The sequence below is a fragment of the Tursiops truncatus genome, chromosome 5 (genome assembly GCF_011762595.2).
Source record: "Tursiops truncatus isolate mTurTru1 chromosome 5, mTurTru1.mat.Y, whole genome shotgun sequence".
NCBI lineage: Eukaryota > Metazoa > Chordata > Mammalia > Artiodactyla > Delphinidae > Tursiops > Tursiops truncatus.
The window spans coordinates 13,892,082-13,918,385 of record NC_047038.1 but is presented as its reverse complement, the minus strand read 5'-3'; the positions used below and the strand labels follow the sequence as shown (position 1 = coordinate 13,918,385).

Sequence of the window (26,304 nt, the reverse complement as noted above, 5' to 3'; positions counted from 1 at the left end):
GAATCACACATTGCATTTAGAATTACATAATTTTAATTTTCTTTAATTTAGAATAATTCCTCAGCCTTTTTTTTTTTTGCTTTTCATGCCATTGGCTTTTTTTTTCTTTGTCTTTTCCATTATGGTTTATTACAGGATACTGAACATAGTTCACTGTGCTATACAATAAGATCTTGTTGTTTATCCATTTTATGTGTAATTGTTTGCATCTGCTAGTCCCAAATGCCCAATCCAGTCCTCCCCTGTCCCCGCTTCCCCTTGGCAACCACAAGTCTGTTCTCTATGTCTGAGTCTGTTTCTGTTTTGTAGATAAGTTCATTTGTGTCATATTTTAGATTCCATGTGTAAGTGATATCATGTGGTAGGTATTTGTCTTTCTGACTTAACTTCACTTAGTATGATAATCTCTAGGTCCATCCAAGTTGCTGCAAATGGCATTATTTCATTCTTTGTTATGGATGAGTAATATTTTATTTTGTGTATATATATATACACACATACATACACACCACACCTTCTTATCCATTCATCTGTTGATGGACATGTAAGTTGTTTCTGTGTCTTGGCTATTGTAAATAGTGCTACTATGAACATAGGGGTGCAGACATTGACATTTTTGAAGAATCCAGGTCAATAGTTTTGGAAAATATCCCTCAGTTTAGGTTTGCCTGGTATTTCCATATGACTAGCTTTAGGTTAAATATTTTTGGCAGGAATATTACATAGGTTATGCGCCGTCTTTAGTATATCACCTCAGGAGACATAATGATGTCATTTGGTTTTCATGTTGTCACTTTCCTTCATATGTCTTCTGCAAACAGATGAAGAAGGTACCTGCTTCCCTTTGTAATTAATAAGTGATCTCTGGAGTAATATTTTAAAGCCATGTTCCCCAGCAGTCTTCACTTAGTGTTTTAGCTTCCATTGATGACTTTTGCTTGAATCAGTTTTACTATGGTGATTATAAGATGGTAATTTTTTATTTGTTACTCCCTCTATGTCAGTTAGCATTCTTCTGTAAAAGAGAACTTTCCATTCGTTTTTTATTTTGTATTTTAACTTTCTCTTCTCTCTGTCTGTTTCTGTCTCTCTCTCTTTTTAATGTCAGTATGGACTCTTGAATGGATACCATTCCATTCCAGTTATTCATTTTGATGTTCAAATGTTTCACATTTGGTCAGGTTAGAACTTTCTCAAGATGGCTAATGTATACCAATGTTAGGTCCCCATTGCTTAGCACTTTTCATACCTTATGACATGACAAAATGGCATGCTTGCCTTTACTGGGGGGTGTCTTTTTTTATGGTAAAATATGTATACAGAAAATTTACAGTTTTAACCATTTTTGAGTGTACAATTTCCGCCTGCTTTTTAAATATGGTCTTCCCTGGTCCTACCCTTGACCTGCTTCTCTTAGAACTTTGTTATCTTGTCCATAAATGAGAGAATTTATTCCCAGGTTTTTAATCATTAACTGTATGCTAATGACATCCTAGTGTCTTTGTGGGCCTCTAGAACTGTAACCAGTAGCTATTAGATTTTCCAGCTGTGTGTCTTGTGTTCCATAGGTATCTCATTTATATTCTGTCTCCATTTAAAAAATTAAAGGAAACCTACCCTAAACCTCTTTTCTATGTTTTTCTAAATTTTGGTTGGATGCCTTAGGAATCCTCATCAACTTCTAACTTCCAACATGCAGTGTGTCACTAGGTCCTATCCATCCTTCCCTAACCATCACTACTGCCATGCAACAGTTCTGGTCTGCACCATCTCTCTATGGGGTTTGTATACTAGGTTCTTGGCTCTAGTTCATTCTCTTTCTAGCTTTCCTCTTGTCAGAGAGTAGTCTTCCTCCTTCCTTTCTCCTTTCCTCCTTTTTTTCCTAGCAAGTAAGGGAATTTACTACCAGAAGTCCAAGGAGTAGTACTTGCTTCCAGACAAGTCTTTGTCTAGGACTTCAAAGAATGATTTCACATTTCTCTACTCCTATCTTTGGTCTTCTTTCCTCTGTGTTAGCTTCATTTTCAGTCAGGCTTTCTCTGTCAGATGGCAAAGATGGCTGCAAATAATTTCAGGCTTACTTAATTTTCAAAATAAGTGATCCCAAGGAAAAGAATGCAAATCCTTCAAATTTCTAAAATATTAATCCTACTATTTTCCTATTTTTCTTAATGCTCTTCAGTGCTTTTTTACCTCCCTCAACATAAACTTCAAATTGCTTGGAAAACAAGAATTCATGATTTGGCTCTTACATATCTCTCTGTCTTCATTGTGCCACTGCTTTCAGTTTTAAAATTCATAATAAATATCAAGATGCATGTGTTATTTCTTCTGTCTGCACTATTTTTTTACATTGTTTACTTGCCAAACTCCTTTTCATCCTTTAGACTGCAAAACCCAGTTCAGATTTTACTCTTCCCAGGAAATACCTCTTTGATAGTTTTTATTGTCATCCACCCCAGAAAAATCACGTGTTAATTCTAGCTTTTTACCTCATATGTGCCAATTTTTTTTTTTTTTTTTTTGCGGTACACAGGCCTCTCACTGTTGTGGCCTCTCCCATTGCGGAGCACAGGCTCCAGACGCGCAGGCTCAGCGGCCATGGCTCACGGGCCCAGCCGCTCCGATATGTGCCAATTTTTAACTCTTATAGTGAAATGTAATTAATTTGTTTACAAGTCTTATCCACTGATTATTAAGTCTTTTTGGTCCCCTTTTGACCAAGGCAAAGTCTAAGTTTATTTAAAAAACAAAAATTAGACTGACTATAGATTCAATTGGGGTAGACTGTGTAATTCATATCAGCCCTCCTGCCGAGAACAACTGGAAAAGTAGGTAAAAAAATCTGCATGAAAACACAGTAGAGCTAACAATACAATAAAGAATTGTGTGGCTAAAATCTGGAAGAAGGAAATCTGAAGAAGACTGGCATAACAGTCTGCATTTCCCTCAGAGGCATCAGCTAGTTCCAGAAGAAGCAAATGAAAAGCTGAAAAGAGATTTTTTGAAAAACTCATGGAACTAGGGTAATAAAAATTGGTGTTCAGAAACCAGTTGGGGACCTCTAGTAAGCCTTCTAGGCTTTGGGAACTCTAAAGGCCTACATGCTAGAAAATCAGGGTAACTTAAAAAGATATGCTCTCGGTAGAGTTAGCATCTGTTCATTTTAATCCCTCATTGGATCAGCATGCTGATGCCTGTAGCCACTTAGTTGAAGGAAAACACAAATCCTTTCTGGAGTAAAATATCATCCTAAGCCTCAAGTTTTCAAAAATAATGTCTGCCCCCCCCGAAAAAATAATCAGGCATACAAGAAGACAAGATGATATTATAGAAAAAACAAAAGGAACAACAGAAAATAGAGACAGATCCATAGAGATCCAGGTAATAGAGTTATCAGACTTTAGTTATTATTAACATGATTTTTAAAAAGGTAAAATGGAGAATTTAATCAGAGAAGTAGAAAGTTTAAAAAGGAATCTAACTGAAATTCTGGAAATGAAAAATATAAAATGAGTGCAATGAACTGGCTTAACAGTAGATAAGTACACGCTGAATACAGAATTACTAAGATGGGTTAAGAAAAAATCAAGAGTGAAGCATGGAGCAAAAAAAGTGGAAAATAAAGAAACTGTTGTCAGAGACATAGGAGATACAGTCCCAAGCTCAAACATACATTTGATTGGATTCTCAGAAGAGAGGAGTGAGAGGATAAGGCAGAAATATTATTTGAAGAAATTATGGCTGACGTTTTACCAAAACCGATGAAAGATATAACAAGAGATAAATTCAAGAGGTCCTATGAACTCCAAAGAATATAAATATAAAGAAAACCACATCAAGGTTATAATTTAAAACTGCTGAAAATAAATAACAAAAGCCAGAGAAAAAGGACAAACTTCTTTAAAAGCATCAATAGTAAGACTTACAGCTAACTTTTCAGCAGAAATAATGGAAGTCGGGAGACAATGGGGTGGTGTAATCACAGTACTGGAAGGGAACTAGTGTTCAGAAATAAAGGTAGACAAATAGTTGAAGGGTACACTTAATATAGGTGAATTTTATGGTATGTAAATTGTATCTCAATGCAGCTGTTTAAAATGAAGGTGAAATAACCAACAGACATATGAAAACTGAGAAAATTTATTTTCAGCAGCTATGCTTTAAAGAAAGTACAAAGAAGTATTTTAGGCAAAGGAAAATGATTCCAGGAAGAAGGTGAAGGTACAGAAAGGAATAAAGAGCAATGGAAATGGTAAATACATGTGTAGATTTAAATAAATATTGACACTAACCACAACAAAGTTGGTATAACTCTATGGGTAAAGTGGATTTTTAAGGCAAAAAGAATTATTCAGGATTAAATGGGACATTTCATAATCATAAAAGGTTTAGTTTCACCAGAAAATATATTAGTTCTAAACTTGTATGCATGTAATAGCAGCCTCAAAATATGTAAGAGAAAAATTGATAGGTGTACATAGACAAATTTATAATCATAGTGGAAGATTTTAATACACCTTATCAAGAAAGATGCAAGGTATAGCAAGCAGATGAAAAAATCAGTAAGCATGTGGGAAATGTGAACGACACAGTTAAGAAACTTAGCTTAATTGACAGAAGTGAAATACTGCACCTGACATCTGCAGAATTCACATTCTTTTCAAGTGCACATTAACCCTTATACCATACACAGAAAAATCAATTCTAGATATATTGTAGTTTTAAATGTGAAAGTCAAAATAATAAAACTCATAAAAAGATTAATATACTATTTCCATGATCTTTTAGTACAGAAAGATTTACTAAACAGGAAATAACACAATGAAGCAAATGATTGATAAAATGTACTACATTAAAAAGAACTTTTCAACAGAAGATACCATAAAAGAGTGAAAAGGTAAGGTACAGAGTAGAAAAAAGACATTTACAACATTTTGTAAAGAACTCATACACAAATCAATGAGAAAGACAACTGTATAGGAAAATGAGCAATAGAATTGGGTAGTCATATCACACAAAAAAATTATCCAAATAAAATATACTAAAGGTTTTCATCATTATTAATAATCAGAGAAATACAAATTAAAACCACAATGAGATAACACATCTACCAGAGTGGCTACATATTTAAATTTTTCAAATTTTTGAGATAATTATAGATTCATAGGAAGCTGGAAAAATAGTGCAGAGAGGTCCAGTGTATGCTTCACCCAGATAACCTTGAAAGGTTATCTTAGATAATTAAATCTAATTAAATCTGATAGCTTAGATAATTAAACCACAATATTAAAACCAGGAAATTGATGTTTATTATCACAAATGTGTGTGTATACTTCTCTATCATTTTATCACATGTAGATTCACATAACTACTATAAAAGTCAAGGCACTGAATTATTTTATCACCACAAAGATCTCCCTTGTGCTATTAAACTTACACCCATCTCCCTCCCCTCTGCTATTCCTAATCCCTGGTAGCCATTAATCTGTTCTCCATCTCTATAATGTTGTCATTTTGAGAATGTTATATAAATGGAATCATACAGCATGTTACCGTTTGAGATTAATATTTTTTTAAAATCATAATGCCCTTGAGGTCCATCCAAAATGTAGTTTATATCCATAGTTTGGTCCTTTTCAGAAAGACTAAATTTTTAAAAACTGACAATACCAAGTGTTGATGAGGATGTAGAGCAATAGGAACTTTGATATACTGCTAATGGGAATGTAAATAGGTACAACTACTATGAAAACATATTTGCATTTTCTACTAAAGTTGAAGTGCACCACCTGATTCAGCAATTCCACTCAGTAAATACTCAATAAAAATATATGTTGTCATAAATCACAGGAATATTTTTGGGATTCATCTCCTAAAGTAAGGGAAATAAAAACAAGAATAAATAAGTGGGACCTAATTAAACTTAAAAGATTTTTCATGGCAAAGGAAACCATCGACAAAAGGAGATGACAACCTACTGAATGGGAGAAATTATTTGCAAATGGTATGACCAATAAGGGGTTAATATCCAACATATATAAGCAACTCATACAACTTAACATCAAAAAAAAAAAAAAAAAGAAAGAAACCCGATTAAAAAATGGGCCAAAGAACTGAATAAGCATTTTTCCTAAGAGGATATGCAGGTGGTTAACAGGCACATGAAAAGATGCTCAGCATCACTAATCATCAGGGAAATGTAAATGAAAACCACAATGAAATATCACCTCACACCTGTCAGGATGGCTCTCATCTAAAAGAACACAATAACAAATGTTGGCAAGGGTTTGGAGAAAAGGGAACCCTCCTACACTGTTGGTGGGAATGTAAATTGGTGGAGCCACTGTGGTAAATAGTATGGAGGTTTCTCAAAAAACTAAAAGTAGAGCTACCATGTGACCTGGAATTTCCAGTCCTGGATATATACCTGAAAAAAACAAAAAACACTAATTTAAAAAGACACTTGCACCCAATGTTCATAGCAGCATTATGTACAATTGCCAAAATATGGAAGCAACCTAAGTGTGCATCAAAAGATGAATGGATAAAGAAGATGTGGTACACACACACACACACACACACACACACACACACAATGGAACACTAAGCCATAAAAAAAGAACAAAATTTTGCCGTTTGCAGTAAAGTGGATGGACTTGGAGGGCATTATGCTAAGTGAGTAAGTCAGAGAAAGACAAAATACTGTATGATCTCATTTATATGTGGAATCTAAAAAATACAACAAAGTAGTGAATATAACAAAAAAGAAACAGACTCACAGATATAGAGAACAAACTAGTGGTTACCAGCAGGGAGAGGGAAGCGGGGACGGGCAATATAGGGGTGGGGTAGTAAGAAGTACAAACTATTAGGTATAGGATAAGCTACAAGGATATGTTGTACATATCCAGGGAATATAGCCAATATTTTATAGTAACTATAAATGGAGTATAAACTTTAAAAATTGTGCATTACTGTATTGTATACCTGTGACATATAATATTGTATATCAACTACAGTTTACAAAAAGGTAAAAAAACATATGTTCACCAAATAAGTGTTCTGTAAAAACATATTTATAGCAACATTATTGATAGCAGCTATAGTCTGGAAAGGACCTGATGCTCATCAACAGTAGAATGGATTTTTGTATTTATCTTTTTTTAAAAAATTTAATTAATATTTTTGACTGCGTTGGGTCTTCGTTGCTGCATGTGTGCTTTCTCTAGTTGCGGTGAGCGGGGGCTGTCTTCATTGTGGTGTGCAGGCTTCTCATTGCGGTGGCTTCTCTTGTTGCGGAACACGGGCTCTAGGCATGCAGGCTTCAGTAGCTGTGGCACGTGGGCTCAGTAGTTGTGGTTCGTGGGCTCTAGAGCGCAGGCTCAGTAGTTGTGGTGCACGGGCTTAGTTGCTCCGTGGCATGTGGGATCTTCCCGGACCAGGGCTCAAACCTGTGTCCCCTGCATTGGCAGGCAGATTCTTAACCACTGTGCCACCAGGGAAGTCCCTAGAATGGATTTTTTAAAATTGTGGTTTGATCATACAATAGAGTACCGTAGAGCAGGGATGGACAAACTTTTTCTGTAAAGAGCTATGTAGTAAATATTTTAGGCTTTGTATGTCATACGTTGACTATGGCAACTACTCAACCCTGCAGTTGTAGCATTGGAGCAGCCGTGTGCAATATGTAAACAAATGGATGCGGTTGTGTTCCAATGAAACTATTTACAAAGACAAACTTTGGCCTTTAGGTGCTGTAGTTTGTTGACCTCTGCTGTAGAGCCACAAACTATAGATGAATCTCATAAAGATAATTTTGTGTTAAGGAAACCATACATTATGATTACTTTTTTATAAAATTCAAAAACATGAAAAATGAATCTAAAGAATTAAAGTCTGAGTATTGGCTGTCTTTAGGGAGAAAGACAGGGCAGTGATAGGAAGGAGCATGAAGGGTACTTCTAGTGTGCTAGTTATATCATCTTTACTCGAATGGTGGTTCCACAGGTCTGTTCACTTTGGACTTATTGAGATATATACCTATGATTTATGCCCTTCTCTAGTGTGTGTGTATACATATATATGTAAGCGGCGGTGTGTTATACCATACTTAGTTTTAAAAGTTAAAAACAAAACAGAAACGTATTTGTGTTCCCATCAGAATAGAACTGTGTTTATTCATTTTTGGTATATGATAAACATACAATAAATGTTCATTGAAGTGGGAGTTGCTAATAGCAAGCTCTGTAGGAAGATAAGGGACAGTGAAGAGTAATGACTCAATTAGCTTGAAGAGCTTATTGAAGACTTTTGGGAAAGCAATTTTGGTATAGGGGAAGTAATCATTTAAGGCATTTTCATGAAAAGAAGATAGATCCTAGTTTAAAAGGCTAACTGGATCTAATAAATGGTGTGAGCTGTCAAGTAACATTCATGTTTGAAGACAGAAGGAAAAGATTGTTTGGATAGCTGTTAAGAGCAAGATGCCACAACTATTTTGTAATGATGATGTTTAATTTGGCTCATCAGACAGATACTTTTGTCATGTCTTTTACCTCCTTACACTCTTTTTAGATGTTAACTCTGTAAAGGGTCATGGACCAATTAGCACTGAGGAGTAGTGTAGATGTGATACAGAGTTTATTGGGGAAAACTTACCAGAAGTAATAGAATGCAAGTAGTCCCTCAAACTCTTTTTTTTTTTTTTTCCCACAGCTTCAGCCAGGCTTCGATAGTCTTCATGCATTATGGCCCGATGACCTTCCAGTAGAGAATGGCCTCCACCTCTGTAATGTTTTACATATATGTAGGTCAGGGCAGGGAACATCTATGTGATTATGTAACAAAAATTAGAAAGGGGCCCTAGGGGCAGGGATGGGCCCATTTTTCCTTTGAGCCAACAGCTTAGACCTACGCAGTATCCTTGCTACTAAGCTTATAAAAGGGGTTTGGAAATGAACCTTCAGAGCCATCTAGGTTTATGTTTCATCACATGTTTCCCACTATTAGGAAAAGAGGCAGAAACTTCTTGGACTAGTGCTAAAGATCTATTAGCTTTCTCCAGCTTCCTTACCAGACCACTGGTTCTAAACAAATTTTGTCATTTACTGAATTATCTTCTAATAAATGATTGCTTATTCCAAGCTTCTCATCTTTGCTCATAGTACCTAATTTAGGATGCTTTTCCCTTTCTCTAAATTCTCATTCTAAGGAGCTGCTTTGTCCCATCTCTTCTGTGATGCCTCCCTTATGATCTCAATTCTTATACCAAATACTATCCACTTTTCATACACTGTCTAATATTATTTTTATGTGTGCATTTCTTTCTTTCCATCTAACTTGTAAATTCTTTAAGCATAGGGAACATGAATTTGGATTACTTTGTAACCTCTATAATACTCTACTGGTCTTGTGTGTAAATGCTCAACACATAGTTAATGATAAGAATGTATGTTCTTATAATGTATTTTAATTATAAAATAGTCATAATATTTTAGGGTTCTTGATGCCTCTTTTAAACTCTGAATATTAATTATTAAGTATAATGCTAGATTCTTTATTAGAACATCTTTTCTATTCGGTTGCAATCAATTCCTGTTTTTAAAACTCATTTTTTGAGATTAGTATCAATTATTGTCTGTTGGTTACTCTATTAGCCAGTTTAATAATTAGATTCCTCCATTCTACTTCAGCAAGAAGTTGAGAACTTTAAGAAGCTAAATCTCATTAGTAAAGAGCAGTTTGAAAACCTAACACCTGAACTTCCTTTTGAGCCAAACCAAGAAGTTCCTGTAGCACCTTCACAGTCCAGGCAAGGTATGTAAATCTGCTTTTGTGTAAGTGTCTGAAAAATATTCAAACAGTTCTAAATTGTTTTTAAAGTTTGCTTTTTATTTGTGGAGAACATTTAGATATCTGGTAAAAGACTAGAAGTTTAAAACTCAACTTTTATTTATTCTTTGGTGAACTTCAAAACATTTTAGAGACTTAAAAATACAGATTGTAAATTTGGTAAGACAGCCATGTAGTAAATGATCATAGTTGGAAGTCCACCTTACTCTTGGTGGATAGGCAGATAATCACAAAGGTGATCCAGGAGTTGTCTATTATAACACCACCTCATGCTCAAACCCAAACGCTTACTTAAAAGTAGGGTGAATTGGTTGGTTTCTTTATGTGTCTCTTTTGACTTTGAGATTGCTGGGAATGCTTCCTTTGCAAAATAAGGAAAAATTTTCACTCACTTGCTGATTCCTTAAAATATACCACTAGCATCATTCTTTTGCTTTAAGGCCTTATCTTTGTGTGAAAGTATAAGTACATTTGGGAGATTTGTAAAATTGAATCTGACATTTTCAGGCAAGTGTAACTGATTTTATTATAGTTTTTCCTGAAGGCAGGTTAAAGAAAAACTTTTAATTTGGAAAACTTCAGACATATGCAAAAATAAAGCAAATTGTATAATAAAACCCCATGTACCCATTACCTACCCATTAGCTGCTTTATCATCTCATAGCCGATTTTATTTCATCTTGACTCCACTCATTCTCTTTACCTCCCACTTGGATTATTTTGAAACAAACTCCCAATCATATTATTCATATTTTTTCATTCCTAAATATTTCTGTATGTATCTTTGATAAGATAAGGACTACCTATTTTACACATAAATAAGCCAGTACCATTATCACATCTAAAATTAACAGTAATTCCTTAATATAAAATATCTAATTGGTGTTCAAATTTTCTCATTCATCACTTAAAAAAAAAATCAGAATCCATATAAACTCCAAACGTTGCAGTAGGTTGATATGTCTCTTTTAGTGTATAGGTTCATACTGTTGTGTTTTTTTTCCCTTGAACTTTATTGTTGTAGAAACTAGATTGTTTGTAGAATTTCTTACATTCTGGACTTTGCTGATTGCATCCCATGGTTTCATCCAACCATTTTCTGGTCCTGAATTTTCTTTAACTGTGATTTTGATACAGAGGCTTGATCAGATTGAGGCTCATATTTGTGCAAGAATATGTCATATGTTGTGTTGAATACTTATACCAGGAGGCACATAATGCTCGATTGTCTCTCTTTGGTGTCTCTCTGTGATAATCATCGCTTGAAGGTTTATTTCACAAGGGGCTTCAAAATAGTGATAATTCTATTTTCATAATTCCTTCTTAATTTAGTAGATTACTTCCATAAGGAGGATTTCCCTTAATTGACTATTTGTTTTTCCTGAGATAGAAAGGGAATAAATGCTTTATTCTTTCACTTTGTTTACTAGTTTTCAAAGTAATGAGCTGGTTCTCTACATCTTTCTTTGCTGACCAATGAGGAGGTTTTTTGGGGTTTTTTGTTTTATTTTAAAATTATCACTATGATCAAAACTATTAGAGCTCATCAAAAAATTTGGTAAAGTTGCAGGATATGAAATTAATATACAGAAATCGGTTGCATTTCCATACAGTAGCAATGAACTATCAGAAAGAGAAATTAAGGAAACAATCCCAATTACAACCCCATCAAAAAGAATAAAATACCTAGGAATAAACCTACCTAAGGAGGTGAAAGACCTGTACTTGGAAAACTATAAGTCACTGATGAAAGAAATTGAAGACAACACAAACAGATGGAGATATATACCATTTTCTTGGATTGGAAGAATTAATATTGTTAAAATGACCATACTACCCAAGGCAATCAACAGATTCAATGCAATATCTATCAGAATATCAATGGCATTTGTCACAGAACTAGAACAAATAATTTTAAAATTTGCATGGAAACACAAAAGACCCGGAATAGCCAAAGCAATCTTGAGAAAGAAAAACAGAGCTGGAGGAGTCAGGATCCCAGACTTAAGATGATACTACAAAGCTACAGTAATCAAAGCAGTATGGTAATGGCACAAAAGCATACATACAGATCAATAGAACAGGATAGAAAGCCCAGAAATAAACCCACGCACATCTGGTCAATTAGTCTACAACAAAGGAGGCAAGAATGTACAATGGAGAAAAGACAGTCTCTTCAATAAGTGGTGCTTGGAAAGCTGGACAGCTACATGTGCAATAATGAAATTAGAACATTCTCTACATCATATACAAAATAAACTCAAAATGGATTAAAAACCTAAATGTAAGACCAGAAGCCATAAAACTCCTAGAGGAAGACTTGGGCATAACACTCTGTGACATAAATCACAGGAATTTTTTTTGCATCTTTCTCCTAAAGCAAAGGAAATAAAAGCAAAAATAAACAAACGGGACCTAATTAAACATAAAAGATTTTGCATGGCAAAGGAAACCATCGACAAAAGGAAATGACAACCTACTGAATGGGAGAAATTGTTTGCAAATGATATGACCAATAAAGGGTTAATATCCAACATATATAAGCAGCTCATACAATGGACCATCAAAAAAGCGAACAACCTGATTTAAAAAAGGGCTGAAAAACTGAATAGACATTTTTCCTAAGAGGACATGCAGGTGGCCAACAGGCACATGAAAAGATGCTCAGCATTGCTAATCAAGGAAATGTAAATCAAAACCACAATGAGGGCTTCCCTGGTGGCTCAGTGGTAGAGAGTCCACCTGCCGATGCAGGGGACACGGGTTCGTGCCCTGGTCCGGGAAGATCCCACATGCTGCAGAGCGGCTGGGCCCGTGAGCCATGGCTGCTGAGCCTGCATGTCCGGAGCCTGTGCTCCGCTATGGAAGAGGCCACAGCAGTGAGAGGCCCGTGTACCACCAAAAAAAAAAAAAAAACCACAATGAAATACCACCTCACACCTGTCAGGGTGGCTGTCATCCAAAAGAACACAAATAACAGATGTTGGCAAGGGTGTGGAGAAAGGGAACCCTCCTACATTGTCGGTGGGACTGTAAATTGGTGGAGCCACTGTGGAAAGCAGTATGGAGGTTTCTCAAAAAACTAAAAGTAGAACCACCATATGACCTGGCAATTCCAGTCCTGGGTATATATCTAAAAAAACAAAACACTAATTTAAAATAAAGACACATGTACCCCAATGTTCATAGCAGCATTATTTACAATTGCCAAAGTATGGAAACAACCTAAGTGTATATCAACAGATGAATGGATAAAGAAGATGTGGTATATATAGATATACAATGGAATACTACTCAGCCATAAAAAAGGAACAAAATTTTGCCATTTTCAGCAACATGGATGGACTGGAAGGACATTATACTAAGTGAAATAAATCAGAGAAAGACAGATACCCTATGATCTCACTTATATGTGGAATCTAAAAAATACAAACTAGTGAATATAGCAGGAAAGAAACAGACTCACAGATATAACGAACAAACTAGTGGTTACCAGTGGGGAGAGGGAAGGTGGGAGAGGGATTATGAGGTTAGGGGATTAAGAGGTACAAACTATTATGTGTAAAATAAGCTACAAGGGTATATTGTACAACATGGGGAATATAGCCAATATTTTACAATAACTATAAATGGAGTATAACATTTAAAAATTGTGAATCACTATATTGTACACCTACAACTTATATACTATTGTACATCAACTATACTTCAATTGGAAAAAGAGAAAATTATCACTCTGATCTCATAAATACATTAGATGGGTTTTACTCTACTGTCTTATTGATACTTGGGCCAATTATCAGTTTATTGACTTTTAGCTCCAAATCCACCTTTCATTGCTTTGTTCTGTGATAATAGAGTTGGACTCTTTTTTTAAAATACTATTTTTTCATTTGTTTATTATTTTTGGCTGCATCGGGTCTTAGTTGCAGCACACGGGATCTTTCGTTGCGGCACATGGGCTCTTCATTGAGGTGTGCGGGCTTCTCTCTAGTTGTGCCATGTGGGTTTTCTCTCTCTAGTTGTGGCGCACAGGCTCCAGAGTGCATGGGCTCTGTAGTTGTGGCGCGCAGGCTCCAGAGCTCATGGGCTCTGTAGTTTGCAGCACATGGGCTCTCTAGTCGAGGTGAGCAGGCTCAGTGGTTGTGGCGTGCGGGCTTAGTTGCTCCGTGGCATGTGGAATCTTCCCAGACCAGGGATTGAAGCTGCAGTTCCAGTCCCCTGCATTGGAAAGCAGATCCTTTACCACTGGACCACCAGGGAAGTCCCTGGAGTTGGACTCTTAACTGTCTTGTTTGCCAGGTGGTTGAGCTTTGTCAGTCCTCTAGTTGCTACTGAGTTGGTCATTGTTTCTAGGCCTTTTCTATTGAAAGAGCTTGGAAATTTTTTTAAGGAAAATTATGTTACAAATTTATATTGATAGTTTTTGTTCAAATTTAGGATTACAGATTTTAATTTTAATTTGTTAGATTTTATATTTGTACGACGTTTTACTTATGTGAAAAAAATATCATTCCTAAGCACAGTAACAGAATTGTTTATCCTATGATATAGTAGCTTCAGAATAACAATAATATTAAATAATACTACTATAAATACTAAAAGAAGCTTACTTTTAAAAAAATTCTTTAAATTTTTAAGCTTTGAAATTTTAAAAACTTTATACTTTTAAACTTCTTTTTTTTAACATTCTTAGGATATTCCACTAAGGATGTTTAGTCTAATTACAAGATTTTTTGTGTTGTTTAATTTGAGTAAATTAAAATTGATAATTTATGCTCCTCACCACATCATAGAATTAAAGTCCCAAGAGATGTATTTTATTTAATTAATTAATTTACTTAAATTCCCGGGATCTACTTTTAACTTTCTTTCTTTTTTTTTTTTTTTTTGCGGTATGTGGGCCTCTCACTGTTGTGGCCTCTCCCGTTGCGGAGCACAGGCTCCGGACGCGCAGGCTCAGCAGCCATGGCTCATGAGTCTAGCCACTCCGCGGCATGTGGGATCCTCCCGGACCGGGGCACGAACCCGTGTTCCCTGCATCGGCAGGCAGACTCTCAACCACTGCGCCACCAGGGAAGCCCTACTTTTAACTTTTTAATAAATTCTGCCATACAATACAGTTTTAAAATTCAGTGACTCAAAGTGATTTAAAGTTATTATTGAAGTCAGAGTTAGTGTGTGTAGTTTTTTCATGATAAAAGAAGTGACCACATTTTAAATAAACGAAGATTTCATGTTAGCATCTTTGTTCAGTTTGGCACCTTGGACTATACCCTATGAGAACTATTAAAGAGAGATGCAGGGCTTCCCTGGTGGCGCAGTGGTTGAGAGTCCGCCTGCCGATGCAGGGGACGTGGGTTCGTGCCCTGATCCGGGAAGATCCCACATGCCGTGGAGCGGCTGGACCCGTGAGCCATGGCCGCGGAGCCTGCGCGTCCGGAGCCTGTGCTCTGCAACAGGAGAGGCCACAACAGTGAGACGCCCGCGTACCAAAAAAAAAAAAAGAGAGATATGCAAAGTTTTGGAATAAAGTACAGATTACACTCTCGTCCCCTGATAATCTCAATAATTTTTATTGTTAACTGGGCAGATATACTGCTCTGTGCAAAAGGAAAAAAGATAGTATCCCATTTTCAAAAGGAAAGAAGCATGGAGGATATGGTTCACAGCTACAAAAATACATATAATTCATTTGAAAATGGAGCCTTCTTAAAGACAGTGATCTGGTCAACCATCAGCACCTTCCATTGCCAATAAGTAAATATTCTCCCGTATGCACAGTTCAGATTGCATCATATCTACCACTCTTCATTTTACTCATTTTACTTAATATCATCCCATGAGCATGTTCCCAAGTTGTTAAGTCCCAAAGAGATAAATTTTACAATGCATAGAAGTAACAGAGAATTAGAGGGAAGAGGGACTTCCCTGCTGGTGCAGTAGTTAAGAATCTACCTGCCAATGCAGGGGACACGGGTTCGATCCCTGGTCCAGAAAGATCCCACATGCTGCAGAGCAACTAAGCCCGTGCTCCACAACTACTGAGCCTGCGCTGTAGAGCCCATGAGCCACAACTACTAAAGCCTGTGCACCTAGAGCCCTTGCTCCTCAACAAGAGAAGCCACTGCAACGAGAAGGCTGCACACCGCAATGAAGAGTATCCCCCACTCGCCGCAACTAGAGAAAGCCCTCGCGCAACACCGAAGACCCAATGCAGCCAAAAATAAATAAATATTTTAAAAAATTAGAGGGAAGGGGCGAGGGGAGAGATACAAACTACTATGTATAAAATACATAAGCGACAAGGATATATTGCATAGTACATGGGAATATAGCCATTGTTTTGTAATAACTTTAAATGGAGCATAATCCATAAAAGTATTGAATTGTGTTGTATGTCTGAAATGAATATAATATTGTAAATCAACTATACTTCTATTTTAAAAAGTCAATATGAAAAGAGATCAGTAGAAAAAGTAGTTGACAAAACATAAACTGGAGCTTCACATAGAGGAAAACTGTATGGCTGGTAAATATGAAAAGATATTATACTCTACTTTGCTGCGATTTGCCAGTTAAAACCATGGTGACATATTATAACCCAGCAGTTTCACTTCAAGAGATACTGTTGCAAATGTTTACCAAAAAGAACATTTATAGCAACATTGTTCATAATATTAAAAAAAAGAAAACTAAAAAAATACCCATTTATAGTAGAATATAATATGTGGCATATTCATAGAAAGGAAAAATATGCAGCAGTGGAAAATGAAAGAACTAAAGCTACATGTGACAAAATGGGTTAATCATAAAAGTAGAGGATGTATCAATTTAATGCCATCTTATAAAATTCATGGATACATGCATAGCCTGTAGAAACCATGAAGAGCAAGGGGAGGGAAAAATAAAAATTAATGTAGTGTTTAATTCCTGAGAAAAGGGAGGAATCCCATTTGGAAAGTCTGCAAATGGGTTTGCCTGAATCTGTAATTTATGTATTAGCGTAGTTGGTGGATTTGTGAGTACCAACTCTGTGTTTCTTTTAAATATTGTCTTCCTGGGTTATAAGTGATTAAGCTCTTTAAGTAAAGTCTCAGATATTTACCAAAAGATTTTTTTTAAAACAGTGTTTTTAGAAAGCTTAATTTTTTTCCATACTTAATTTCTTGTTCTCATTTTCATTTCTAAATCAACTGTAGTTTTAAATCTATGTGTACATTTATTAATCTTCATGTGCTATAATCTCCAATTTTAAAAAATATGAACAGAAAGAATAAGCAAAAATTAAGAATAGAAATCAGTATATTGCTATGATAAGAACTGTTGAATAGATTAACTTTCAGTTATAAAGACAATTATAGATTAGATTTAAAGAATATTCCGCTCTGTGCTGTTGGTATGTCATAAGTATACAGAAAGATTGAAAGGCAAAAGGAGGCAAAGTGCTATAAAACAGCGATGGTAATAAAAAGAACTGCTATTGCTATTACAAAATAGAATTTAAAGCAAAAAAAAAAGTGTTTGTTTTCACTGTCTTTAATATCTATCTTCCTGTTTATCCCCTATACCCGATTCAAACAGGCTTTTGCCCCTCACACCCCAAATCAGCTTTTGATAGTGCCTCTAGAGATCTCTGTGTTTAAGAGGGGTCATATCAATCATCATCTTCCCCAACAGCATTGGATCAATCATTCTCTGTCTTGAAACACATTCTTCCTATACACTATTTACTTAGTTCTCATTGTACTTCAGGGAGTCTTATTTGCTGGTTCTTCCCCATTTCCCCAAGCTTTGGATGCTTTAGCACCTAGTCTTCAAGTCTCTTCTCTTTCTGATCCTAAATAACTCCTCAGGTAATAGTATTTAATTTCATGGTTTTAAATAGAATCCTTATACCAATGAGTGTCAAATTTATGTGTACAGACTCCATCCTATATTCCATATAAATAACCAACTGTGTAGTCAACAGTTTCACTTGGATATTTTATAAACATGTCAAACTTTGTATGTTCAAAATCCAAAGTCTGAATTACCACACCTTTCCAAGGACTTCTCCTCCCAGACTTCTACATCTCTATGAATGTTAACTGCATCTTTCTAGTTGTATGGGTAAAAAAAAATCTTGATGTTGTCTTTGATCCCTTTCTTTTTCAACTTCTATTTCTTATTCCTTTTTATTCCTTTATATCAATTGCCCTTTAAAATATATTCAGAACCTAACTACTTCTTACCTTCTCTACTTCTATCACCCTGGCAAAAGCCACCATCATTTTACCACTGGTTAATTATAATAACTCCTAATCTGTCTCTTTCCTTTCATTCCACCTTACAAGGATCCAGAGTTATCTTCTTTCTTTATTTTCTTTAAAAAAAATAAAGTATAATTTATATTCAGTAAATTTCACACTTGTTGGATATACAGTTTTGGGAATTTTGACAGATGCACTCATGTAACTACCACCTACTCAAATTATAGCACAGTTCCATTACTCCCCACAAATTCTCCCATGCTTGTTTGTAGTCAACCTCATGCCTAGCCTTTGGCAGCCTCTTTTCTATTTTCTACTCCTATAGTTTTGCCTTTACCAGAATATCATATGAATGGGATTGTATAGAGTGTAGCCCTTTGAGTCTGACTTCTTTCACTTAGTATAATGCATTTGAGATTCATCCATACTTTTGTGTGTTATTTGTTCCTTTTTACTGGTAAGTAATATTCTGTTACATGGATGTAAGCATTAGTTGAAGAACGTGTAGGCTGTTTTTAGTTTTGGTGATTATGAATAAAGATGCTATAAATATTTGCTTATAGGTTTAGATGAGACTATAAGTCTTCATTTCACTTGGGTAAATACTTAGTGGGATTGCTGGGTCATGTGGTAACTGTATGTTTAACTTTATAAGAAACTTTCTAATGGTTTTCCAAAGTGGCTGTGTCATTTTGCATTCCCGTCAGCAATGTATGAGGATTCCAGTAGCTCCACGTCCTCACGAGCACTTAGTATCGTAAGTTTTTTAAAAAATTTGCCATTCTAATAGGTATGTATTAGTATCTCATTGTGACTAAACATGCTGAGCATCTTTTCATGTGGTTATTTGCCATCAGTATATCTTTGGTGAGGTGACTGCTCAAATATTTTGACTTTTTTTGAGTTTTCTTACTGACCTTTGAGAGCTATTTATTCTGGTTCAAGTCTTTATTACATATGTAATTTGCACATATCTTCTCCCAATCTAGAGATTATCTTTTCATTTTCTTAAGAGGACCTTTTGGGAGTTCCCTGGTGGTCTAGTAGTTAGGATACCGTGCTTTCACTGCCATTGCCTGGGTTCAGTCCCTGGTCGGGAAACTGAGATCCTGCAAGCCACGTGGCATGGCCAAAAATAAAAAAAAGAGTGCCTTTTGAAGAGTAGAACTTTTTTTTTTTTCCATGCTGCACGGCTTGTGGGATACTGATGTGAACTTCTTATTTTTAATGATGTGCAATTTAAAATTTTTTTTGTGGATTATGCTTTTGGTGTCTAGTGTCTAGGTAAGAAATCTCTGCTTAATCCAAAATCCAAAGATTTTCTTTTTCTTTTTTTTTTTTTGAGCAGAGAAAGGTTTATTGCAGGGCCATGCAAGGAGAACAGTGGCTTGTGCTCAAAAGCCCAAACTTCCTTATGGTTTTCAGGGAAAAGTTTTTATAGGCAGAATTTGGGGTGAGGGCTGCTGGGTTTGGGACTTTCTTCTGACTGGTTGGTGGTGAGGTAACAGGGCAGTGTTCTAGGACTCTTGTGCTGAGCCTGAAGTTACCGTCTTCCACCTGGGTGGGACCTTAGTTCCTGTAGAAGAACTCAACAATATATTGTTTTGTTTTTTAAAGTGTGCTTACACTGAAATACACACTTTATTTATTTATTTAGTTTTTATTTTTGGCTGTGCTGGGTCTTCATTGCTGCATGTGGGCTTCCTCTAGTTGTGGCGAGCGGGGGCTACTCTTCTTTGCGGTGCGCAGGCTTCTCATTTTGGTGGCTTCTCCTGTTGTGGAGCACGGGTTCTAGGCACGTGGGCTCAGTAGTTGTGGCTCGCAGGCTCTAGAGTGCAGGCTCAGTTGTTGTGGCTCAGGGGCTTAGTTGCTCCGCAGCACACGGGATCTTCCCAGACCAGGGCTTGGACCCATGTCCCCTGCATTTGCAGGCGGATTCTTAACCACTGCACCACCAGGAAAGTCCTGATATATTGTTATGTATATTCTTTAAGGAGAAACCAGGACCTTGCCCCATTCTGCACTATTGTTTCTTGATGCTCCTCCTTTGTTTCTGCATTCCCTCACTTGATTAGCAGCTGCTTGAATCTGCCCTTTGGAACTGTGGGAGGGTCTAGGAGGCTGAATGAAGCCTATTTCCTATATACAAGAAATGGGGGACACAAAGAATTTGTACCTGGGAGGGCCCCATAGGGTTCTGCCCAATTTCAGTCCCCCCTTTTGTTTGCTACTCTTCAATCTTGAGAAAGAGTGTTGGACAAGAAAGGGAATAACATTTTGGACAGAGAGCTTAATCATAAACTTGGCAGAGGAACTTGGTTTTAGGGGACTCGATTTCAATCCCCACTTCTGTTTCAACCTTCCTCAAATCTTTCAGGGAATGAGGTGACAACCACTCTAGCTACTTCCTCCTGAAATGGGGTGTAGTCTGCCTTGATTTGGGGAATGGACACCGAGTTGGAAATATTCCGCTATTCCAAGTCCTGGATCTGAGTCTTGTCTGATTAAGATCTCAATCCCCTGGTCTTCCATTTTCGTGCAACAGACCCAATTAGAAGTAGGATGAGTGACAGCCCAAACTTTAATAGATAAAATAGATCTCATTCCCTGAGGAATTCAGGAGCATAAGCCTGAAAACCAGTCTGGACCTGACATTTAGAGGGAGACTTGTAGCCAGGTAGCCAGTTGTCTAATTTTATTTATTTGTTTGCTTGTTTGTTTATTTGTTTATCAGATGTGTTGGGTCTTAGTTGCGGCACGTGGGATCTTTCATTGCAGTGCGCGGGCTTCTTGTTGCGGTGTGCCAGCTTTCTCTCTTGTTATGGCGCGTGGGCTACAGAGTGCACACGCTCATTAGTTCCAGTGCTCTGGCTCTCTAGTTGTGGTGCGCAGGATCCAGAGCACATGGGCTCTGTAGTTGTAGCACGTGGGCTCCCTAGTTGTGGTATGTGGGCTCAGTAGTTGCGGCACATAGGCTTAGTTGTCCCACAGCATGTGGGATCTTAGCTGCCCAACCAGGGATCAAACCTGGGTCCCCTGCATTGCAAAATGGATTCTTAACCCCTGGATCACCAGGGAAGTCCCCTGGTTGTCTAATTTTATACAAGTAGGTTTTAACTTCTTATGTGGCATTTACGTATATGTAACAGGAGCTATTGGCCACAAAGATTTTCTGTTAGAGGCTTTATAGTTTTAGCTTTTACATAATTCAGGTTTCTATTCAATTTTGAGTTAATTGTTTTTTTTTTCTTTTTTTTCTTTTTGGTATATGATATAAGTATGGATATGGATATCCAGTGATTTCAGCACCATTTGTTGGAAAGTTTATTCTTTCTCCACTGAACTGCCTTTTGATCTTTGACAAAAACCAATTAACTATATGTGTATAGATTTTGGACTCTATATTCTGTTCATCTTGTCTCTATGTTTATCCCTTTGCCACTAGCACAACTTGATAACTATAATCTTAAAATCAGTATATGTCCTCCACCTTTTTTCTTTTTTAAAAAAATGTCTATTCTAGTTTACTTGCCTTTTTTTTTTTTGCCTTATTATGTCCATGTTTTTTTGGTTTTGTTTTTTTCTAATATCTTTATTGGAGTATAATTGCTTTACAATGGTGTGTTAGTTTCTGCTTTATAACAAAGTGAATCAGTTATACATATACATATGTTTCCATATCTCTTCCCTCTTCTGTCTCCCTCCCTCCTACCCTCCCTATCCCACCCCTCTAGGTGGTCACAAAGCACTGAGCTGATCTCCCTGTGCTATGCGGCTGCTTCCCACTAGCTACCTATTTTACGTTTGGTAGTGTATATATGTCCATGCCACTCTCTCACTTTATCACAGCTTACCCTTCCCCCTCCCTATATCCTCAAGTCCATTCTCTAGTAGGTCTGTGTCTTTATTCCTGTCTTACCCCTAGGTTCTTCATGACATTTTTTTTCTTAAATTCCATATATATGTGTTAGCATATGGTATTTGTCTTTCTCTTTCTGACTTACTTCACTCTGTATGACAGACTCTAGGTCCATCCACCTCATTACAAATAGCTCAATTTTGTTTCTTTTTATGGCTGAGTAATATTCCATTGTATATATGTGCCTTGCTCACTAAGCTTAATCATTTCTAGCTTTTGATTTAAAGTGAGAGACACATGACTCTTCCTTTCACTTGAACACTTAGAAGCCTTTGTGGATTATTAATTGGCCTAATTTCAATATTTTTGTGTCTCTGGGAATAGGGAGCCCCAGGGAGAGGGAAAGAGATGAGGGAACAGTTGGTTGATGGAGCAGTCAGAATATACCCATTTTCAATTGTTTACTGTCTTATATGGGTTTTGTTCATGGTACCCCCCAAATAATTACAATAGTAGCATCAAAGATAACTGGTCACAGATTACTGTAACAAATATAATAATGGAGAAGTTTGAAATATTGTGATAATTACCAAAATGTGACACAGAGACATGAATGAGCAAATGCTGTTGGAAAGTGGCCCCAGTAGATTTGCTGGATGTAAAGTTGCCATAAACCCTTAATCTGTAGGGAATTCCCTGGCGATCTAGTGGTTAGGATTCCATGCTTCCATTGCAGGGAGCACAGTTTTGATCCCTGGTCAGGGAACTAAGATCTCACATGCCACATGGCCAAAAAACAACAACAACAACAAAACACCTTTCTCTTTGTAAAAACAAAAACAAAAACGCAATGTCTTCGAATTGCAATAAAGCAAAGCACAATAAAACAAGGTATCTCAGTAACTCTTCTTTCACTCCTGGTATTTGTAATTTGTGCTACCTTTCTTTTTTTCCCTGATCAGTCTGGCTGGAGCTATATCAATTGATCGATTTGATAAATTTTCTCTTTTTAAAATTTTATTTATTTTTATCTTTGGCTGTGTTGGGTCTTCGTTGCTGCATGCGGGCTTGCTGTAGTTGCGGCGAGCAGGGGCTACTCTTCGTTGCGGTGCATGGGCTTCTCATTATGGTGGCTTCTGTGCATGGGGTCTAGGCACACGGGCTTCATAGTTGTAGCTCACGGGCGCTAGAGCGCAGGCTTAGTAGTTGTGGTGCATGGGCTTAGTTGCTCCACAGCATGTGGGATAGTCCCAGACCAGGGCTCGAACCCGTGTCCCCTGCATTGGCAGGCAGATTCTTAACCACTGAGCCACCAGGGAAGTTCACTGATACATTTTCTAAAGAAGATTTGTTTTCATTGATCTACCTTATTATTTCTCCCAGTAGTAGTATTTTCTGCTCTAATTTTTATTTTTCCTTTTTTGTTCTCCTGGTTTGGGTTTATTTTGCTCCTCCTTTTCTGGTTTCATAAGGTAGAAGCTTAGATAATTTATTTGAGAAATTTCTTCTTTTCTATTATAAGAATTTATTGCTACAAATTTCCTTTTAAGCACTATTTTAGGTGCATCTCACAAATTTCAATGTATTGTTTTTTTCATTTTTATTCAGTTCTAAATATTTTCTAATTTCTTTGTATTTTTCTTTGACCCATCAGTTATTTGGAAGTCATTTTGTTTAATTTCTAAATATTTGGGTATTTGCCTGATATGTTATTTTTTAAAAAAATATTTATTTATTTAGGGTACACTGGATCCTAGTTGTGGCACTCCGGATCTTCGTTGTGGCCTGTGGGCTTCTTAGTTGCGGCATGTGAATTCTTAGTTGGGGCATGTGGATTTCTGAGTTTGGCATGCGAACTGTTTAGCTGTGGCATGCATGCAGGTTATAGTTCCCTGGCCAGGGATCGAACCTGGACCCCCTGCACTGGGAGCGCAGTGTCGTACCCACTGGACCACCAGGGAAGTCCCCCTGATATCTTATTTTTTAAGAGGGAAGTTTACATTAGTCATTTGAGACTTTTCTAATATAAGCATTTAATCCTATATGCTTTCCTTTAAGCACTATTTTAACTTCATTTCACAGATTTTGGTGTGTTGTGTTTTAATTTTCATTTTTTCAAAATATTCTCTAATTCCTCTTGAAACTTCCTCTTTGATCCATGAACATTTTGAACATGTTGTTTAATTTTCAAGTGATTGGAAATTTTCCTATTATATTTTTGTTATTGTTCTTATTGATATATAGTGTCATTCCATTATGGTCAGAGAACATACTTTGCATGATTCAGTTCTTTTAAATTTGTCAAGGTCTAATTTATGACACACAGTATTGTCTGTCTTAGTGAATGTTCCATGTGCTTTGACAAGAATATTTATTCTGCCGTGGTTTTATTGTTTTTTGTTTTGCGGTACGCGGGCCTCTCACTGCTGGGGCCTCTCCCGTTGCAGAGCACAGGCTCCGGACGCGCAGGCTCAGTGGCCATGGCTCACGGGTGCAGCCGCTCCGCGGCATGTGGGATCTTCCCGGACCGGGGCACGAACCCGTGTCCCCTGCATTGGCAGGCGGACTCTCAACCACTTTGCCACCAGGGAAGCTCTATTCTGCTGTTTTTGAGTGGAGTATCTACAAATTCTTATTAGGGTCAGTTAGTTGATTGTGTTTGTAAGTTCTGTTCCCTTGCTAATTTTCTTTTGGCTACTAGCTCTATTAGTGAGAGAAAAGTGTTTAAGTCTCCAACTGTAATTGCAGATTTCTGTTTTTCCTTTAATTTCTGTCAGTTTTTTCTTCATTTATTTTGAAGCTCTTTTTACTAGGTGTACTACACCCTTAGGTTTATTGTGTCTTCTTAGGATTTGACCTTTATATCAGTTTATACTGCCTTCTTTATTCCTGTTCATTTTATTTGCTCTGAAATCTCGTTTATCTAATTTTGATATAGCCATTCCAGCTTTTTCTTGATTACTCTTTGTATGGTATGTGGTGTGTCTTTTTTCATCCCTTTACTTTTAAGCTACTTATTTCATTATATTTGAAGTGAGCTTGTTATAGACAGCATATAGACTGGTCTTTTTGTTAAATTCAGTCTGAAAATCTGTCTTTTAATTGGTATGTTTAGATTGTTTACATTTAATGTAATTATTGCTATGTTTGGATTCAGATTTTGTTCCTTTGTTTCCCTTTCTCTGCCCTGTTTAGGTTACAGTTGACCCTTAAACATCTAGGGGGTTATGGGTGCTGACCCCCCCACACATAGTCAAAAATACTATTATCTCTCCCTCAAAAACAAGGAATTGATAAATGACTCACCCAAGGATAAGAAGCTGAAACAGTTTGAATAGAATCAGAACTCAAACCCTAGTTCTTTTGATTCTACATACTGTGATCTCTAATTGAACACAAACTTTTCCCACACTTAGTTAATTTAAAGATCTTTAAAATGAAAATACATGTCCTATATTTATTGAAAAAAAAATCTGCTTATAAGCTGACCTGCAAAATTTAACCCCATGTTGTTCAAGGGAAAACCGTCTGTGTAATTTTTTTAATTACATTTTAATTTACCTAGGGTGAGTTTGGCCATATATGCCTTTTTTGTGTAATTATTTTTTTAGTAGTTCCTCTAGGGATTAGGTTGCTCTAGATACACTTAACTTTTCATTTTATTTAGAATCAATATTTTACTACTTCAATAGGAACATAGAAATTTTACTTACATATAAGTTTCTTTGTGGTATAGTCTTGAAAATAAATTGAAAATCCTATCAGTGTTATATTTTTTACTTTTAACTATCGAGTATGTTTTAAAGAACTTAAAAGGATAATAGTCTATTATCTATATTATACTTTTACCATTCTCTTGCTCTTCCTGTATTTATGATGTTCCAAGTTTCTTTCTGATATCCTTTTCTTCTGTTTGAGGTACTTTCTTTAGCAATTCTTTGAGAGAAATTCTGCTGACTATGGTTTATTTACCTTAGTTTTCCTTCATCTGATGATGGTGTGTTTATTTCACCTTCATTCCCAAAGGATGTTTCCTTAGATACAGAATTCTGGAATGACAGTTCTTTTCTTTCAGCACTTAAAACTGTCAGGCCACTTCTTTCTGTCCTCCATAGTTTCTGATTTAAAAATTTTGTAGTAATTCAGATTGTTCCCTTACTTGTATTGAGTTCTTTTTCTCTAGCTACTTTCAAGAATTTTTATTTGTCTTAAGTTTTTAGCAATTAGAGTGTGATGTGCCTGACCATGGATTTCTCTGGATTAATCCTTGATGGGCTTCTGTTTCTTGAATGTGTAGGTTCATGCCTTTAGCCAAACTAGGAAAGTTTTAAACTATTA

At 36.4% G+C, this 26,304-nt stretch overlaps 1 protein-coding gene and 1 long non-coding RNA gene across 7 annotated transcripts in view; one reads left to right on the top strand and one right to left on the bottom strand.

The window, feature by feature from the left end:
* The window catches only part of LARP1B (La ribonucleoprotein 1B), a 128,315-nt gene that overhangs the window by 63,731 nt on the left and 38,280 nt on the right, over positions 1 to 26,304 (top strand). For all 5 annotated transcript variants that reach the window (XM_033856693.2, XM_019928023.3, XM_033856694.2 and 2 more), the window contains one exon: positions 9,696 to 9,819. In XM_033856693.2, coding sequence (XP_033712584.1) covers positions 9,696 to 9,819 — 124 coding nt within the window. The remainder of the gene's footprint in view (positions 1 to 9,695; positions 9,820 to 26,304) is intronic.
* The window catches only part of LOC141278743 (uncharacterized), a 46,707-nt gene that overhangs the window by 12,064 nt on the left and 8,339 nt on the right, over positions 1 to 26,304 (bottom strand). Inside the window, exons 1-2 of one of the 2 annotated variants that reach the window (XR_012331868.1) lie at positions 25,939 to 25,992; positions 8,662 to 8,789 (exon numbers count right to left, since the gene is read on the bottom strand). This is a non-coding gene — a long non-coding RNA (uncharacterized lncRNA). Of the gene's footprint in view, positions 1 to 8,661; positions 8,790 to 25,938; positions 25,993 to 26,304 lie in introns of those variants that run through there. The other variant, XR_012331867.1, reaches the window with a different exon arrangement.